This window comes from Sciurus vulgaris, assembly GCF_902686455.1.
Source record: "Sciurus vulgaris genome assembly, chromosome: 1".
NCBI classification, from domain to species: Eukaryota; Metazoa; Chordata; class Mammalia; order Rodentia; family Sciuridae; genus Sciurus; species Sciurus vulgaris.
In genome coordinates, this window is record NC_136461.1 from 10618424 (window position 1) to 10636156 (window position 17733).

Here is a 17733-nt window from a genome sequence, read left to right on the forward strand (position 1 = left end):
GTGTCTACACCCGACACCGTACGTGTGAACTGGTCTGAGTGTCTGTGGCTACAGAGTGTGAGTGTGCACGCCTGTCCCTGTATGCTCACACGTCTGGGCACGCGCGCGTGGCTAAGAGATCGCTGCCTCTCTGAACAGAGATCGGCAAGTTCCCGCACCTAGATGTCAGCTACTCGTCACCCCAAGCGACTCTGAAAGAATGGACATTTTTTTAAGCTGTCTGTTTTATGTCAACTCCCTAAGGTTTCCCTCCCAGTAATGGGAACAAAGCCCTTAAAGCTGTTCCAGGAAACAGCCCCAAACAGAGAGTAAAAGAGTAAATGGAGCCTGATAGCCAGATAGTGCTCAAACAGTAGGATTACCAGAAACTATTGACCAGAATCTACAGCCTGTTGTAAAACATTGTGAAACATGTTGTCAGCAAACCCAGACCCCCTTTGAAATTTCCCGGCAGCTTTGTTCCCCCTTTTCCCCCTTTCATGTGCGACCCCTCCCGATGTGTGGTTTCTGCCTTTATAAACCTACAAGATTTTCTGCTCGGGACTCGACTCCTGGAGTTGGGTCCCAGCGCGCTGGAATAAACACCTCTTGCGGTTTGCATCAAGTGACGCCTCCTGCGGTTGATTGGGGTTGCCGTCCATCCATGGGACAGAGTTGGGGTTTCCTTTTTTGGGGGCCTTACAACTCCACAGACCTGGAGGAAACAGGCCCAAAGAGGTGGCCCAGGACCTGGGGTCCGCCCTGACTGAGCCAGGAAGCAGATGTCCCGTCCTGCCTGCAGACCCTGCCAAGTCCAAACGCAGGTCGCCTGGTTCAGTACACGACTCTGCTCACTGTGCCAGTCCCAGACCAGGGAGAACTTTTTCAGGGCTTGGCAGCCAACAGCTCTGGGACAAGGGTGGCCTGGGCAGTATCCATTGTCCCCTCCATCAGGACCAGCCTCTCAAGTGGAACCGAAAGCCCACCCTAGCCGGAGACTCCAGGGAGACAGCCCGCACCCCCACTCACACTTCCTGTCTCTGTGCCTCTTTTTTTAACCAAACTTACTGATCTTCATTTTAACAAAGTAAAGTACGATTGTTTCCAAAAGAACCTAAACAGCAGGAAGATGTGCGAGGGAGAGTCCTTCGCCCCGGACGGCGCACAGCCGCAGGCTCAGGGTTCTGGACCTTTGTGTCAGAGGGGGTCACGGGGGGCCAGCCAGCCTAACTCGAGGACAACTCCAGGCAGAACTGGGGCTGCTCCGGGGTCCCCCTCTCGGGTGAGCAGAAGCGTGTGCAGAATCTGCCCAGCGGGCTGCGGTCAGGCCTGGCAGCAAAAGGATAAAAACAAGCTGGGGGCAGGGGTGGGGGGTCCCCACACTGCAGGGGGCTCGGGGTGGAATTTCCGAGGGAGGGCTGGGGCAGGGTGCGGCTCCGGGCAGGGCGCTCGCCTGGCACGTGGGAGGCCCTGTGTTCCATCCTCAGCCCCACTTTAAAATCAATAAATAGATAAGGTATTGTGTCATCTACCACTAAAAAGATGCTTTAAAAACGAATAAATCAAGGTCTTGAATCCTTCCACAATTAAAAAAAAAAAAAAAACTTTAAAATAAAAAGAATCTCTGAGCACAGAGTCTTCTCAACCCACACCAGGTGCCAGAAATTGAGATCTGCCACCAACCTTGACATTCAAGTCACAAAACCTTGGGGCTAAAAGGAGACCACCTCCATCTGGTCCTAGCCGCCCATTTTAGAGACAGGCAGACTGAGAGGGCCACCTCTAGTGGCTCCAGGGAAGAACCTGGCCAACCAAGCGCCTGCCAGGTGCCTGCCCCAGCCTTGGGTGGTTGGAAGAATTAAATGAGATACTGCGAGAAGTGTGAAGCATGACCCGGCACATAGTAGGTGATTGATAAATTATAACTAAAAGGAATGAGGCAGAGAGAACGTGCGGGAACAGCAGGAGGTCCTGGTCCCCCCACCCCCCAAAAAATAAAAAAACCCTGTACCTCAGCATTTACAGTGTCTTAGGATATTTAGAAAATTCTTTGGAAAAATCCCTGCTTCCAAAGCCAGCCCCATCTCCTGCCCAAATTAAACAATAACCACCCAAGGTCAGGGAAAGCGCCTTCAGGGAACAGGCTTCCCTCCAAGGGGTGGCTCGGCCTTGACCAGGGGGGTGCGCCCCCGCCCTGCCTATAAGTGCCCTGCCTGCTCCAGGGCCAGACCGCCCGAGCACCCACCATGCTGGGTATCACGGTCCTCGCTGCGCTCCTGGCCCACGGTAAGCTGGGGACGGGGATAGCTGCAGCCTGCCCGCAGTGAGCTCAGACTGGCCTCCTGGGGATAAGGACAGGAACGGGAGCCCTCCGTCCCCCAGAGAAGTCACTCTGGGGTCCAGAGTGGGCCGGCAACTGAGCAAGGGCCGGACCAGCCACCTCCTGCTCGGCCACCCTGTTGCCACCTGGGCAGGACGGGGCTGAGAAGCTGCCTCCCCTGGGTGAGGATCAGAGATGAGGTGTGGAGGCCCAGAGAACAAGGAGGCTTCCCTCCCGCCCGCCTGAGGCGCTCTCTCCCCTGCGGCCCCACTCACCCCTCCTCCCTCCTGCTCCTCCCAGCCTCCAGCTGCGGTGTCCCCAGCTTCTCGCCCAACCTATCGGCCAGGGTGGTGGGAGGGGAGAACGCCGTGCCCCACAGCTGGCCCTGGCAGGTGAGTGTGCTGCAGCGGGGAGGTCGGGCGGAGGTCCCCGGGGCCTGGGGGCTGACGGTGGCCCTCCTGCGCCCTCCTGCAGATCTCTCTCCAGTACCTCAGGGATGACACCTGGAGACACACGTGCGGTGGCACCTTGATCGCCAGCAACTTTGTCCTCACAGCTGCTCACTGCATCAGGTGAGCGGGGTGACAGCCACCATTGCCTGGGGGGCCTGGCGAAACTGCTTTTACTGAACACCTCCTGCACACTCCAGGCACTGGGCTCAGTAGATGACTCACATCCTCTGAGTTCATTTATTCGATCAACAAACATTTCTTGTGCACTTGCTATGTGCCGAGAAACTGCAGGGAAGATGGCGTCTGCTTATATTCTAATGGGAGAGCCAGACGGACAAGGAAACACCTAATGTAGCAGAAGAGGCCAGAAGAGGATAAAAAGTCTGAGGTTCTAGGGGACATTGGAGCAAAGAAACGAAGGAAGTGGGGTGGAAATCAGCTGCCTGGGGAAGGGTGTGTCGGATGGAGGGAACAGCCAACATGGGGGCCAGGAGGAAGGGGCCTGTGTGTGTGTTTGAGAAATGACAAGGACACCCACACAGCAGGAGCCAAACGTGAGTGGCCAGGGAGGAAGGGCAGCTGGAGAGGAAGCCAGCGCAGGTCAGGCAGGAATGTGTGCGAACTTGGGCTTGGACCCCGAGTGAGATGGAGCTACGGGAAGGGCTTCCAGCACTGGCGTCCAGAGACTCTCGCAGCTGAGTCAAGAACAGGTGGGAGGGAGGCCAGGGTAGAAGGCTGCTGGCCAGCAGGTGGCAAGAGGCAGCGGCAGCTTGGGGTCATTTATTCCACGGCAGCCCTGGAGGCGAGCTCCGGTCTCCCTGCCTCACAGAGGAGGCCGCTGTGGTCCAGGCCTGGCGAATGGCGTGGCAAGACCACAACTCGAGCCCCAGTCCCTGGGGTCCACGGCTCTGGCCCCTCCCCCACGAGCCGGGCAGTGATCTGTGACTCGGCCCCGGGGGGCCAGGGGCCGGAGGCCACCTTGACCGGGCTCCTTCACCCGCCCAGCAACACCCTGACCTATCGCGTGGCCCTGGGGAAGAACGATCTGACAGTGGGGGACGAGGCGGGCTCCGTGTTCGTGGGCGTGGACACCATCTACGTCCACGAGAAGTGGAACTCCTTCCTGGTGCGGTGAGTGTCTGCTGCCCGGGGCAGCACGCGGCTCCCGGTGACCCTGTCCTCGCCCCACACAGCTGGGGATGCTGTTCTCCAAGAGGCAAAATGCTAAGCAGAGGAAGGGCCCCTCCCATCCCCGTCCTTAGCTAAGGACCCCTGGGAAGGAGCTCAAGGAAGGAAGACCCCCAGGTCCCCACAGCATCTCCCCTGGCCCTCCTTTACCAAGTGCACTGCAGCAGGCCTGCTAGATGCCATCTCTCAGTTAAACTCCCAACAGCCCTGGACAAGGAACCAAGGCTCAGAGAGGTTAAGGAATCCGCCCCAGGGTGCACAGCATGGCACATGGTCAAACTAGGAATCAAGCAGGCCTGTCTGGGGCCGCCAGTTTCCACTCTGGCAACCGCAGATATTTAAAATGTCGTCTTTGATCATCATAAACATCCCTCTTTTATTGTTGAGGTTTTCAACTTCATTTGCTATGGGTACGTAACCCATGATGGTTCAGAAGCCATCTGCTTCCCTGTCTCTTCTGCTCAGCCTTTCACGGGATCTCTGGTCACCTTGTCCTGACCACAGCTCACAGCCAGTCTTGTAGCACTGGCTGGAGAAGTCAGGGCCTCTCTGCCCACTCATCTCCTCTGCTCTGGATTCCAGCAATGACATTGCCCTCATCAAACTGGCAGAGCCCGTGGAGCTGAGTGACACCATCCAGGTGGCCTGCCTGCCAGAGGAGGGCTCCGTGCTGTCTCAGGACTACCCCTGCTTTGTCACTGGCTGGGGTCTCCTCTGGAGTGAGTACCGTCCCTGGGGAAAGCCCCGGAGCCTTCCTGGAGGAAGCAGCAAGCCACCCCCGCTTGCCCACCGCTCTTCCTTTCTGCCTAAACATTTTCACTTCTTTCTGAGCTTTGCAATAATAACAGCTAATGTTTATTAAGCACATACTATGTGACAGATGTTAGCGAGGGCATGCAATGGGTGTCGTAAGGATTAAATAGATCAGCATTTGCCAAGTGCTTACCGCAGGGCTTGGCATGTTGTGAGTGCCACGTAAATAAGCTAAAATCAGCCCCGTGGGGGTGGGGATTAGATCTGATGGTGTTCCATATGCCCGAACAGATCCCAGCTGCATTAGAAGGTTAAATGCCAATAAATGGAACCATGGGAAACGGACTCAGAACAGTACTTAGGACATCTTGGGGGCAAGAAGGATCCCTTACCATCTCACCCCAACGTCAGATCTACGGGGAATGACTGACGATTAAACCCCCAGAACCCCAAGTAAAGGCAACTCAAGCCGGGCACAGTGGCAGCCTCATCCCAGCGACTCAGGCGGCTGAGGCGGGATGATCGCAAGTTCGAGGCCAGCCCCAACAACTTAGCGAGTCCCTGTCTGCCAATTAAAAACAGAAAGGGCTGGAGCTACAGCTCAGGGGTAGAGCACACGGGGTTTCATCCTCAGGACCAAAAAAAGTATTTTCATTAATTAAAAAAAAAAAAAAAAAAAAGGCAGGCCACAGTGCACGCTGCCTCCTCCTTCCCCGCCCTCCGGCGGATCCTTGACCACCCCCCCCCCAGGGTCGCGAAGGGCGCATGCGCGGTTCCCACGGACTCAGTTGCAGGCTGTGGGCCGCTGGACCCCGCAGGCCTGGGCGGGGACCCGGGGACCCCGCAGGGACGACTGCCTGCTCTCCGCTCACCGCCCGCTCCCTCCCTCCCAGCCAATGGCCCCATCGCTGACCAGCTGCAGCAGGGCCTGCAGCCGGTGGTCAGCCACGCCACGTGCTCCAGATGGGACTGGTGGAGCTACATGGTGACGAGAAACATGGTCTGCGCCGGGGGCGACGGCGTCACCTCCGCCTGCAACGTGAGTGGCGGGACCCGCACCGGCCCACCGCAGGCGGCCACGTGATGGAGCCCCGGAGCGGGCGGAGCACGTCCCTCGGGGGTGGGCTTAGGGGAAACCTGTCACCTGAGAGAGCTGAGTACTCAAGTCCCTGTGCCACTCCGTACTAGCTCCGTGGCCCTGGGCAGGCTGATGACCCTCTCTGCACCTCAGTCTTCCCGTTCACAGAAAGGGCTGTAGCAAACACTTCCCAGGGTCCCCGGGGGCCTAAAAGAGTCAGACGGCCACAGAACAGCTTCACCGAGGTCTCCGCGCAGGGCCTGCCTCCAGCAGCTGCGTGGTCCAGGCAGGCTCGTGTGTCAGGGAGTCTGGCCAGAACCACACAACGGCCAAGATAATTAGGGACTGTCCCGCCTCCAAACCCACGGCCCTCTCCCCACTGCCACCTTCCTGTCCTCCCCCGGCTCCAACGCAGCCCCCAGACCCCGCTGTTCTCTGGGCAGCTCACAGAGGCTTCCACGTGCAGACCTGAACAATCAGGGAAACCAGGGCACAGAGAGGGCTGCCATCATCCCAAGATCACACAGCACACCAAGAGCTAGTCTGATACCCCAGGACTCCCATATCGAGTCCAGGCAGCCCCAACTCCACAGTCTGTGCCTCCCTCAGCAGGAGCAGGCTGACGCCCACAGTGGGTCCTGAGGCTGACAGCCCAGACCACGTGCCCACCGCTGCCCACGGCTGGCTCCCAGCCGGTCCCTGAGGGAGGCCTGGGGACTGATGCCTGCCGGGTCTCATGCAGGGGGACTCCGGCGGCCCGCTGAACTGCCAGGCGGAGAACGGCGCCTGGGAGGTGCACGGCATCGTCAGCTTCGGCTCGGGCCAGAGCTGCAACACGCGCAAGAAGCCCACGGTCTTCACCCGCGTGTCCGCCTACATCGACTGGATCCACCAGGTGCGCCCCGCCCCCGGCCCGGGCTCGGCCACGCCCACTCCCCGCCCCGCACTCTCATTGGAGACGCGCGGGCTGCGCGCGACCGCGCTGACCTTGAGCTGGGCTCTGTGAAGGACAGTCCTGAACTCCGTCCACCCCCCCGGCTTCCGCGCACACTTAGGGCCCCGCCCAGGACGCGCCTTCCCCCCAAGAGGGAGCTGAGCCCCTTGAGTGCAGGGCCCCGGGGGGCAGGGGTGGCCCTTCACCTTGCGGGTGGGGGCCCAAGTGCCCAGCGGGGCTCAGGTCAAAGCCCAGGCCGGACGGAGACCAGGCTGGCTTGTCTGGGGCGGGGCCTGCCTGCTGTGCCATGCACGCCCCCTCCCCAGGCCGACCGCACCAGCAGAGCTTGGTGCTGCCCTTGAAGGTGGCAGGTCCCAGAGTCTCTCACACTGTCCTCTGCTCCTCCAGAAAATGCAGCTGTGATTCGTCCCCAGGAGCCACGGCAGCCAATCCCACAGCAGCAATAAACCTCCTTCCCTCGAAGCCGCCTGGACCCTTGATTTGCGCCTCCCCTACTGGCTCGCCAGCTCCCCAGGGGCTGCCCCTCTCTACACTGGGGTCCACAGACAAAAACCCTCAGCCAGGCTGGCAAGGCCTTGGAGGGAACTCTGGGGGTGTTCGTGGGGGAAGGGGAGTCCTGGGCCACCTGGGCCCCGGATCAGGACACCTGGAACACTTGTCCCCTCGGACTCACGCTGTGAACCAGCCTGGCTCTGATAGCCCATGGCTTCTCTGGTCCTGCCTCCAGAGTGAGCCTGGAGGGGCCTCCAGGGCCTCAGCTGCAGGTGGACTGTGGGATGTCCCCAAGAGCAGCCTCCCCAGCCCAGAGAAGCCAGGTCCCAGAGGAGGCACCAGCCGAGGGAGGGGCACCGGCCCCTCGGGAGGGAGCTCCCCACAGGTCCCCCAGCACCAGCTCCACGCTGAGTTTGGGGTGCTCTCCACGTGGAGAGGCGTTTGGTGAGCCCGGACATGGAGGGGGTACAGGAAGAGATCTGCGGGGAGCCCAGGAGAAGCTCTCACTATGTGAGTCAGGGAGGGAAACTGAGGCCCAGAGAGGAGGACTGGGCGGGGTCCCGGGAATACACAGCCTGAGGAGCTGGGGTGAGGAGCCCTCCTGTGGCCGGTGGAAGCAATCCAGTGTCCAGGGAGGGACAGCCGAGGCAGGCACCCTCCTCTGGCCAGCGGGGCTTAAAACCGGGAGTGTTCCTGGGAATGTACTGGTCTGCCGAGGTGCCCTGGCCCCAGACTCTGGCCTCACTGGAGAGCCTGTGGCTGCAGCTGCTCTGCTCCATCCAGAACTGTCCCGCCTCGGTGGGGCGCAGGGCCTGGCTCCCACACCCTCCTGATGCCAAGCAGATTCTCAGGAAAGACTGTTTACTCAGTAAGGAATGGATTCCACCAGAGCTGGGGACCCACTTGGTCCTGGGATCCAAGGGTGATTTGGACAACATCCCTGCGGTGCAGGAGACAGACCAGTGAACGGGTGGCCGAACGGGTGCACATGCGAACACAGAACAAGACCCAGGAGACGCTGGAGCCAGGGTCAGCTGGCAGGGGAGTCGGGGATGGCTTCCTGGAGGCGGTGACGCCCCAGCTGAGTCTTAAAACTTAATTAGAAGATACCTGTGGACAGAAGGTACTGCTGATCGCATGACCCAGACTGCATTCCCAGCCACCTTCTCTCATGTCTGTCTCTGGGTTGGAGATTATAAATCCTAAAGATTGACGTGCCCGGCTCTGACCTAGGGTATTAACCTCTTATGCCGGTGAGCACTTAGTGTGTGTTAGGCTGACTTCTGTAGGTTTTACACCTATCCCAATGCCCCCAAAACAACCCTGTGAGGTAGGTGGTTAGGAACACCATTTCCCATTTTACACATCAGAAAACTGAGGTCAGAGAGAGCTGGTGACTTCCCAGGGTGACTTAACTAGAAAGTGCTGGAGCCGGGGTCCAAACTTCAGTAATTTGGCTCCAAAGCCCATGCACCTAACTACCACATGGCTCTGTCCTGCAGCGTAAGGAGACGTCTGCTAGCAAAGCAAATGGTTCCTGCTAAGAGGGACCTGATACCGCTGATGTTATGCCTTCCCCTTCTTCCTGTCCTGAATATGGTCGTGCTGGCCACAGCTGAGGCAGCTTCCTTGTGGCCGACAGAACTGCAGAGACACCAGCTCAGACCACGCCACGTTACAGATCCAAGGCCAGCAAGCCTTCTCTCCTAAATGTCTTGCTACATGAAGAAAATAAACCTGCATTTGCTTTCACCACTATAGTAGATGTTCAGTTACTTGCAGCTCAGCACACTCCTGATTCATGCCAGAGGGAAAATAAAAGGGGTCACTTTCCTGGCTGAGGGAACAACTGGAGTAAAGTCACAGGTTCTGCATGGAAAGGAACTCCAGCAGCTGGTCTTGACAGAACATAAGAGGTGTTGGGACTATTCAGAGGGCAACAGGAGCCCTGGAGGGGTTTTAGATGGAGAAGGAGGGCTGAGCCAGGCACAAAGGTGCGTGCCTGTAACCCCAGGAGGCTGAGGCAGGAGGATCACAAGTTCAAGGCCAGCCTCAACAATTTAGTGAGACCCTGTCTCAAAATAAAAAATAAAAGAAAGGCTGGGGAGCTGGGGTTGTCACTCAGTGGTAGAGCGGTTGCCTAGCATGTGTGAGGCACTGGGTTTGATTCTTAGCGCCACACATAAATAAATAAAATAAAGATCCCTTGGGGGAAGAAAAAGTTGGGATGTGGCTCAGTGGTGAAGTGCCCCTGGGTGTTCAATACCAGGACCAAAAAAATAAAAAATAAAAATAAAAAGGACTGGGGATGGTGGAACTCAGTGGTAAAGCTCCTGGGTTCAATCCCCAGCACCAAAAGAGAGAGAGAGAGGTGAAGGCTGAGGTCCCGTGTACACAGCAGAGTGTTCCTCTGACGACCATGTGGAGGGTGGATTGGAGCAGGCAAGAGAGGAGAAAGTGGAGGCATGGAGGCCAAGTTAGGAGGCTGCTGCAATGATCTAAAGGAAAACAAAGGGCCTGGACAGAAGCAGTCACAGAAAGGAGAAAGGGAGAGATTCAGTAATTATCTAAGTGGTGCAAACTGGAGTGTTGAGAAGCCGCAGCCCCACATCTATATAAACTTGGGAATGTGATTGAATGATCAAAACTACCATTTATTAGCTCATCCATAGTGAAACGTGAGCCACAGTCCTGTTCATTTAACCAGAGTGTGAAATTGTCAGATTTGGAGACAAAATTCACTTTTGCACCCAAGAATCAATGCCCTTGCACATGACCTTACATGGCAAGGAATTTTTCAGATATGACCAAATATCTTGAGAATGAGTGATTATCCTGCATTATCTGACTGGGCCCAGGGTCCAGAAGACAGGAAGGTCAGGGTCAGAGAAGGAGAGTGAGCTGATCGCAGGGGTGCACACCTGTAATTTGAGCAACTGGGGAGGCTGAGGCAGGAGGATTACAAGTTGGAGGCCAGCCTCAGCCACTTGTGAGACCCTGTCTCAAATTTAAAAAGTAAAAGGGGTTAGGGGTGTGGTTCAGCAGTAAAGCACCTCTGGTTCAAACTCCAGTACCAAAAGAAGAAGGAAGAGGGGGAGGAAGAGACCTAAGGAGGAAAGTGGGAGTCTGGGAGATACACAGATGCTTTGCTGCGGACTTTGAAAAGAAAGGGAGGGAGGGGCCCCAAACAAGCAGCCCATCGCCTCTAGATGCTGGAGGAGGCCGGGCCTCCCCTCCCACCTCCAGATGGAGCACAGCCCTGCGGACACCTTGACTTTGGCCCAGTGATATAAAGTGTGGCCTGCTGAGCTTCAGGACTGGAAGGTGATCAACTGGTGTGGTTTCAACCCTGCACCCTGGTGACTCCGCCCAGCAGCAGCAGGATCCTAAGGCCACAGCCGCCCTCCAGTGTTGGAAGGGACTTTCGGAGAACCCTGCCGGGTGAGGAGAGGGCAGGCTCAGGAAGGACTCACCGCGACCCTGGGGAGTCGTGGACTTTGTCCAAGAGGCAGAAACTGGCAGTTGGAAGGAAGAAAACGGAACAGAGACCAGCCCCCCGCCTCCACCGCCTGCCTGAGAGGAGGGTCTGGCCAGGGTGCTGAGAGCCGGGAGCCAAAGGTCCACTGCAGTGCCACCGCGGGTCCAACTTCAGTCACTCTGACTAGTGTGTGCCCAGCACTAGGAAACCCGTGCTGGGCACCACCCAGAGCCCTCACCCGCCCAATCTCATTTAATGCTCACCACCACCTGATGGTTATCCCCCTTTCTAGAGGAGGAAACTGAGGGTCAGAGAGGTTTAAAACCTTGCCCCAGATCACACAGCTGGTGGTGGGGCACCAGGATTTAGACCCAGGGAGTGTAAATACAGAGCCTGTGCAGCTGCCCACACTCAAGTCCTCTAGTGACAGGGCAGGAGTGGAGGCTGGGGGGACACTGACACAGGCAGGGAGCCCAGAAACGTGGAGACTGGGAGGAGAATGCTCCCAGATGTTCACCCACAGCTTCCAGCCACCGCCTCAGTGCCGTGGGGTGAAACCACAAGCCCCCTGCGGCATGCCCCTGTTGGGGCCAGCTGGGGGCCAGGGAGGCGGCCTGGCCCGCTGGGGCTGGGCAGCTGGACGCCGCAGTCTCTCTGACTTACCCCTGGAGCCCACTGTGCTGGGCGTGGCAAAGGGCATGGATAAGAGGGCAGAGCAGGACCAGCATGGCCACCAGCCACTCCCATGTCACCTCTGACCCAAACTCAGAGCATCCATGACAGCAGGGCAGAGGAGAAGGCGCCCACAGGGCCAGAGCTCTGAACTCCACCAGGACGGGCAGCTCGGCGGCCAGGGCGCTTACCTTTCTGACCCGGCTTCCCTCATCTTAAAGGGGACTCCTGCCTGCCTCCCTCTGGGGGACAATGAAATAACTTGCTGTGAGTGGACGGGATCCTTGCTGCCGCTGGCCTCACACCTGGACCCTGGCCTCACCTCTTCCCTCCACCTTTGACCCTTGGGAGAGGGAGCCTCATTCCCACCAGGACTCGGGCCTCCAACGTGTCCCTGGGGACCGTCCCAGAAGCTCACTCTTGTCAGCTTGAGACACGTGTCTACAAAGTGTCCCGTAGCAACGGGCTGAGGGGCCACACGGAGGCAGAGCATGGCTTTACAATGGAATAAACCCAGCTCTACTATGAAGTCCCCAAATTCAAATTAAGCTTTTCAGATGAAGAACGAGACTTCTGAAATGTTTTTCTGCTGTGATTTCTGTGTGCTAGACCCCAGATCATCGTTGTTGCTGCAAAAGAGAGCTTGCAAAGCAATCCTGTTTTGTAAATAAAGTTTTATTGGAACACGTCTATGCCTATATGGCCGCTTGGCACTAGAACAGCAAAACTGGTTGCAACAGAGACCACGTGGCCTACAAATCTAAAATATGTGCTGCCTGGCCCTTTCTACTAAATGTTTGCCCACCCCTGATCTACTGGGATTCTTGGAAAAGTCTGAAGAATTGTGTGCTATTCTGATATCTGAGGTTTGCATGACTAAGGAACCGGGAATGAACATTTAGGCTGAGCATGCCTGTAATCCCAGAAGCTCCGGAGGCTGAGGCAGGAGGATGGACAGTTCAAAGCCAGCCTCAGCAATTTAGTGAGGCCCTAAGCAACTCAGCGAGATCCCCAGTACCTAAAAAAGTAATAAAATAAGAATAGGAATGAACAAATGAACATTTATTGTACACTTACTACTATGAGTGCTTTAGACGAATAACTGGTGTTTAATTCTAACCACCACGGTAAGGGGTAAGGGATCCGTGTATTGGTATTTCTATTTGACAGGTGAAAAAAACTGAGGAACAGAGGGACCAAACCGGGTCCTGGTACAGAGCTTCTCAGCCCTTAATGTGAGAGGAGCAGAGCCACCAGGTTAATGTGATAAACTGCAGAAGCTGAGGCAAAGGTCGGGACCAGAGCTCTGCATCCCCACCCCGCTCCTGTGCACCCGGCCACGTCGCGGGTGTGACAGCGAGGTCCAGTCACTGCGCAGAAGCTCCGTCTAAGCCCACGCCCTGAGCCCGAGCTATGAGGCCTGGAAGACTCATTCTGAATGAGTCATAAACCCATGAGAATTCCACATCTGCCCGCTGGACCCCAAGGTCGCAGCCCAGTTTAGAACTTGACAGACTGCCACACTGTCAAACAACGTAGTAACGGAGAACTGGCCCCAGAGAGGGACTGGGCTGCAGTGGCCCCTTGCTGACCGCCTCCGCAGCCTCCGCTTTCTCTCCTCGCAGCCCAGAAGCCTGGAGCCTTGCTTGGGGTTGCACCCAGGGTCTGGGCGGTGCCTGGATGCCCAGGACCCAGGGTGGAGCATTGCTCCCGCGCTAGCCAATCAACGCGCTGCATCCTCCTCCACGCCACAACAATTGGCTCATATCTGACCATGTGACCAGAGGCAGGTCCAATCAGAGAGCTTGCAGGACTCTGGGGGGGGGGGGCGGGAGCAACCAGAAGACTGACTCCCATGAGGGGATGTGGGGCTACAGCAGCCAAATGGGAAGAACTCGGGAAAGATTTTGCTCCCTAGGGTATATTTGGCAATATGTGGAAACGGTTCTGGTTGTCACAAACTGCAGTGGGTGATAGTACTGGTATGGGGCGGGTGGGGCCAGAGACGAGGCCAAACATCCTACAATGCACAGGACAGTCCCGTAACCAGAACTCATCTGGCCCCAAATTCAGAGGGGCAGTTCAGAAAGGCTGGGCCAGAGAGTCTGCAGTGATCTTGTCCCAAGGGAAGGGAGAAGCCGGTGCTGCCACAGGCCACTTCTTGGAACCTGAGAGTGGAGTTCACGGCAGAAAGCAGAAGCGAAAGCAGAGAGAAGCCGAGACCTGGGGACGTATCAGAGTCCTGAATCCAACTGTGCCTGAAATCAGCTCCACTCCCCGACTTCCACTGGGGCCCAATGAGTGACTCGTTGGCTTGCGCCCATGTGGGTGCTGCTTTGTGTCCCTTTCAAATCCTCATGGCAGTGTGGTGAGACAGACAGGACATAACGTTCCTTTCCCTGTTGTTTGAGTCAACTTTTTCACTTCTGTGACCAAAAAGACCTGACAGAACAATTTTAGGAGGAAAAGTTTATTCGGGGGCTCACGGTTTCAGAGCTTTTTGTCCAGACAGCCAGCTCCGTTCCTGGGGCTCAAGGGAGGCAGGACATCACAGAAGAGGGTGCGGCAGAGGAAAGCAGGTCAGGACAGGGCCACCAAGAAGCATGTCCTCAGGGAAGCACCTCCTTCAGCCACACCCTACCCGCCTGCAAGTTACCACCCAGTTAGTCCCTGTCAGTGGATTAACACCCTGATTGGGTTAGGCCCTCATAACCCAGCCATTTCACCTCTAAGCTTTCTTGCATTGTTTCACACATGAACTTTTAAGGGACTGTTATGGTTTGGATGTGAGGTGTCCCCCAAAAGCCCATGTGTGAGGCGATGCAAGGAGGTTTGGAGAAGAAATGATTGGGTTTCAGCCTTAACCTAATCAGTGAACTAACCCCTGATGGGATTAACTGAGTGGTACCTGGAGGCAGGTGGGGTGTGGCTGAGGAGGTGGCTCATTGGGGCCTGGCTGTGGGGTAGATATTTGTATCTGGCGAGTGATGTGTGTGTGTGTGTCTCTCTCTGTTTTCCGATCATCATCTGGGCTGCTTCCCTCTGCCACACTCTCCCGCCATGATGTCCTGCATCACCTTGAGCCCCGAGGAATGGGGCCAGCCTTCTATGGACTAAGACCTCTGAAACCATGAGCCCTCGAATAAACTTTTACTCCACTATAATTGTTCTGGTCGGGTCCTTTTAGTCACAGTGGTGAAAAAGCTGACCAAAACAGGCACCTCACATCTAAACCATAACATTCTGCCCCTGGTCCCCAAAAGCTCATGCCCATCTCACAAGGCAAAATATATTTAGTCCATTTTCAAGAGTCCCCATAATCTCTGTAAGTGCAAAAGGACAGGAAGCAGACCTCAACGGATTCAGAGAAGCCTTTATTCCTTCTCAGACTTGGGCGCTGTTGGGACCCATTTTCCGGATAGGAAAATGGCCGCCAGTTACAGAGGGGATTTTGGTTTTATAGGGTACAAAGAGGATGATGTCATCATTGGAAGCCCTGTATGGGGCAGTTTGACTGTCAAGGGCAAAACTAGACTCAGAGGAATGAGTACTCAAATCTTGCCTGTTGTCATTTAGGATTAATTTGCCATGGGGGAAGGTCAAGGTTAGGACCCAGCATTCAGTATCCACCCCTTTCCCCCAGGGCCCATTACCAGGAAAGAATGCTCCAGGAGAGGTTTAATGTTTGGCCAATTTTCTCCTCCCTCCTTCCAAGCCACACCGTCCCTCCATTTTCTTATAGGAACAGTATTTTCCATAATCCTTCTGTCTCCACAATTCCAAGATTGCCCCAAAGTCCAAGTCCAGAATTTCCTCTGAGACCCAAGCAAACTCTCAGGGTGAGCCCCTGCAAAAGTCAAAGCAAGTTACACATACCCAACCTATAAAGGCACAGAGTGGGCATTTCTATTCCACAAGGGTGACATAGGGGCATAGAAAGAAGGGATGGGACCAAAGCAAGACCGAAAGGCATCTGGAGCACGTGGCAGGGTGACGTCCTCTGCCAAGGGCTGTGTGGCTCCAGCCCTGTGGCTTTGCTGGCTGCAGCCCACGTGGCCTCTCTTGATTCCGTAGCTCTTCTCAGCTGACATCCCTCAGCACTGGCACCTCTCAATCTCGGGGGTCTGCGCTGCAGCTTCCCCCTCACACCTCCAGTCATTACCCTCTCAGGAGCTGCCTGCAGGGAATCCAACCCTGCTGCACTTTGCCAGGCCTCCCAGGCCTTCCCTTGAAATGTCAGTGGGAGCCTCCATGACCCCCAACTCCAGCATCCTGCATTCCTGCAGAACCAGCACCACATGGTTGAGCAGTAGCCAAGCCTCCACGGACCAGGGCTGCAGCAGCCTCTGAGTACCTGGGTGACTTCCGAGGCCCCATTGGGCAGGCAGCATGCCCCGCTGTTCTCTTCTCTAAGGAAGTTTTACTTTTATTCCCCTGAGCCTGAGATGGGTGTGGTCTTGCCAATTCCTGAGATGCCCTCAACCACTTTTGCTATTGTCTCAGGTTCAAGTATTTAGCGTTTCTTTAGTGGCGATAATGTCTTCACCAAACACAACTTCCGTAGCCCACAGGTTTACTTGCAATTTTCTGGCCATATTGCAAATTTTTCGAACCTTTATGCTTTGCTTTCTGCTCCTGGTTATCACAGTAGACTTGGCCAAAAGCTGCCAGCAATATCCATGCCACTGTCTGAATGCTGAGCTGCCTAGAAATTTCTTCCACCAGGTTAATTAGCTCATCCCCTTTAAATACAGTCTCACAGAAAGTCTCAGGACGTGGGCAAAACTGACAACTTGTGACGACTTCTTGGCGGGTACGTGACATGAATGGCCGACTCCGATTTCCAGCGGAGTCCTCCTCCTCTGGAACCTCAGGAGCCCAGAACGGACTGTGCACAGTCCTCTCGGCACCCTGGCCCACCCATTACACTCTGCTCACAACAATCTAAAATTTTTCCCAGCTTGCATCTCTAAAGTTTTCAAAATTCCTCCCACAAATTCCCAAAAAACTCCAAAAGCTTCTAAACCATGTGGCCAGGTGAGTCACAGCCACAACCCCACTTCGAGGTACCAATTTCTGTTTTAGTCAGCTTTTATACTGCTGTGACCAAAGGACCTGACAAGAGCAATCTTAAGGAGAAAAAGGTTGTTTGGGGGCTTTCCGTTTCAGAGGTCTTGAAAGAATGGACATTTTTTTAAGCTGTCTGTTTTATCTCAACTCCCTAAGGTCTCCCTCCCAGTAATGGGAACAAAGCCCTTAAAGCTTTTCCAGGAAACAGCCCCAAACAGAGAGTAAAAGAGTAAATTGAGCCAGATAGTGCTCAGACAGTAAGATGACCAGAAACTATTGACCAGAACCTACGCCCTGTTGTAAAACATTGTGAAACATGTTGTATGTTATCAGCAAACCCAGACCCCCTTTGGAATTTCCCGGCAGCTTTGTTCCCCTTTTCCCTTTCATGTGCGACCCCTCCCGATGTGTGGTCTCTGCCTTTATAAACCTGCAAGATTTTCTGCTAGGGACTCGACTCCTGGACTTCTGCGTGAGTCACGAGTTGGGTCCCAGCGCGCTGGAATAAACACCTCTTGCGGTTTGCATCAAGTGACGCCTCCTGCGGTTGATTGGGGTTGCCGTCAATCCATGGGACAGAGTTGGGGTTTCCTTTTGGGGGGCCTTACTGTCTTAGTCCAAAGATGGCCAGCTCCATTGCTCTGGGCCCAAGATGAGACAGAACATGGTGGCAGTAAAGTGTGGTAGAAGAAAGTAGGACAGGACATGGCCACCAAGAAGCTGAGAGAGAGTTCCCACCGCAACAAAATATTAACCAAAGGCACAACCCCAAGGACCCACCTCCTCCAGCCACACCTCACCGCCTACAGTTACCGGTAAATCCCTCTCAGGGGATTAACATGCTGATTAGGTTAAGTCTCCCGTAACCCAGTCATTTCACCTCCCAGCTTTCTTGATCATCTCGCACATGAGCTTTTGGGGGACACCTCACTCTAAACCATAACACCTGCTTTGTAGGTGGGCCAGAGCACCTCTGTGATTTGTCCAAGGTCACACAGCAAGTCCCTGGCAGGTGTCCACCTGGTGTCCACCTGGTGTTTGTTCAGTGACTCACAAAGGAAAAACTTTGTTTTTATAGTGATACAAACATACACGGAATGCCACGGTCTCATTTACCTTTAAGATAAAATATGAGGTTTCAGGAAGTTGGTTGCATAGTCCAAGGGCCCAAACTGTTACAAGTAGTTAGGGGCAGGGCTGGGACCAGAACCCAGGCCTCTGACATCCGATCCAATGGGATTCTGCACCCCAGGCTCCCTCACCCCGTGTGATCCTTGGGAGATTACAAGTTCTTGG

General features: G+C 55.5%; 1 protein-coding gene and 1 pseudogene across 2 annotated transcripts in view; one reads left to right on the top strand and one right to left on the bottom strand.

The window, feature by feature from the left end:
* The window catches only part of LOC306654597 (caspase-9-like), a 462751-nt pseudogene that overhangs the window by 412697 nt on the left and 32321 nt on the right, over positions 1-17733 (bottom strand). The window lies entirely within an intron of this gene.
* On the top strand, positions 2226-7650 carry CTRC (chymotrypsin C; the record flags this gene model as incomplete). Its single annotated transcript, XM_079128385.1, has 8 exons — positions 2226-2265; positions 2600-2691; positions 2774-2871; positions 3757-3882; positions 4522-4658; positions 5586-5731; positions 6513-6665; positions 7113-7650. 8 exons carry the CDS (start codon positions 2226-2228, stop codon positions 7125-7127), a joined length of 807 nt encoding a protein of 268 aa, XP_078984511.1. The 3' UTR covers positions 7128-7650.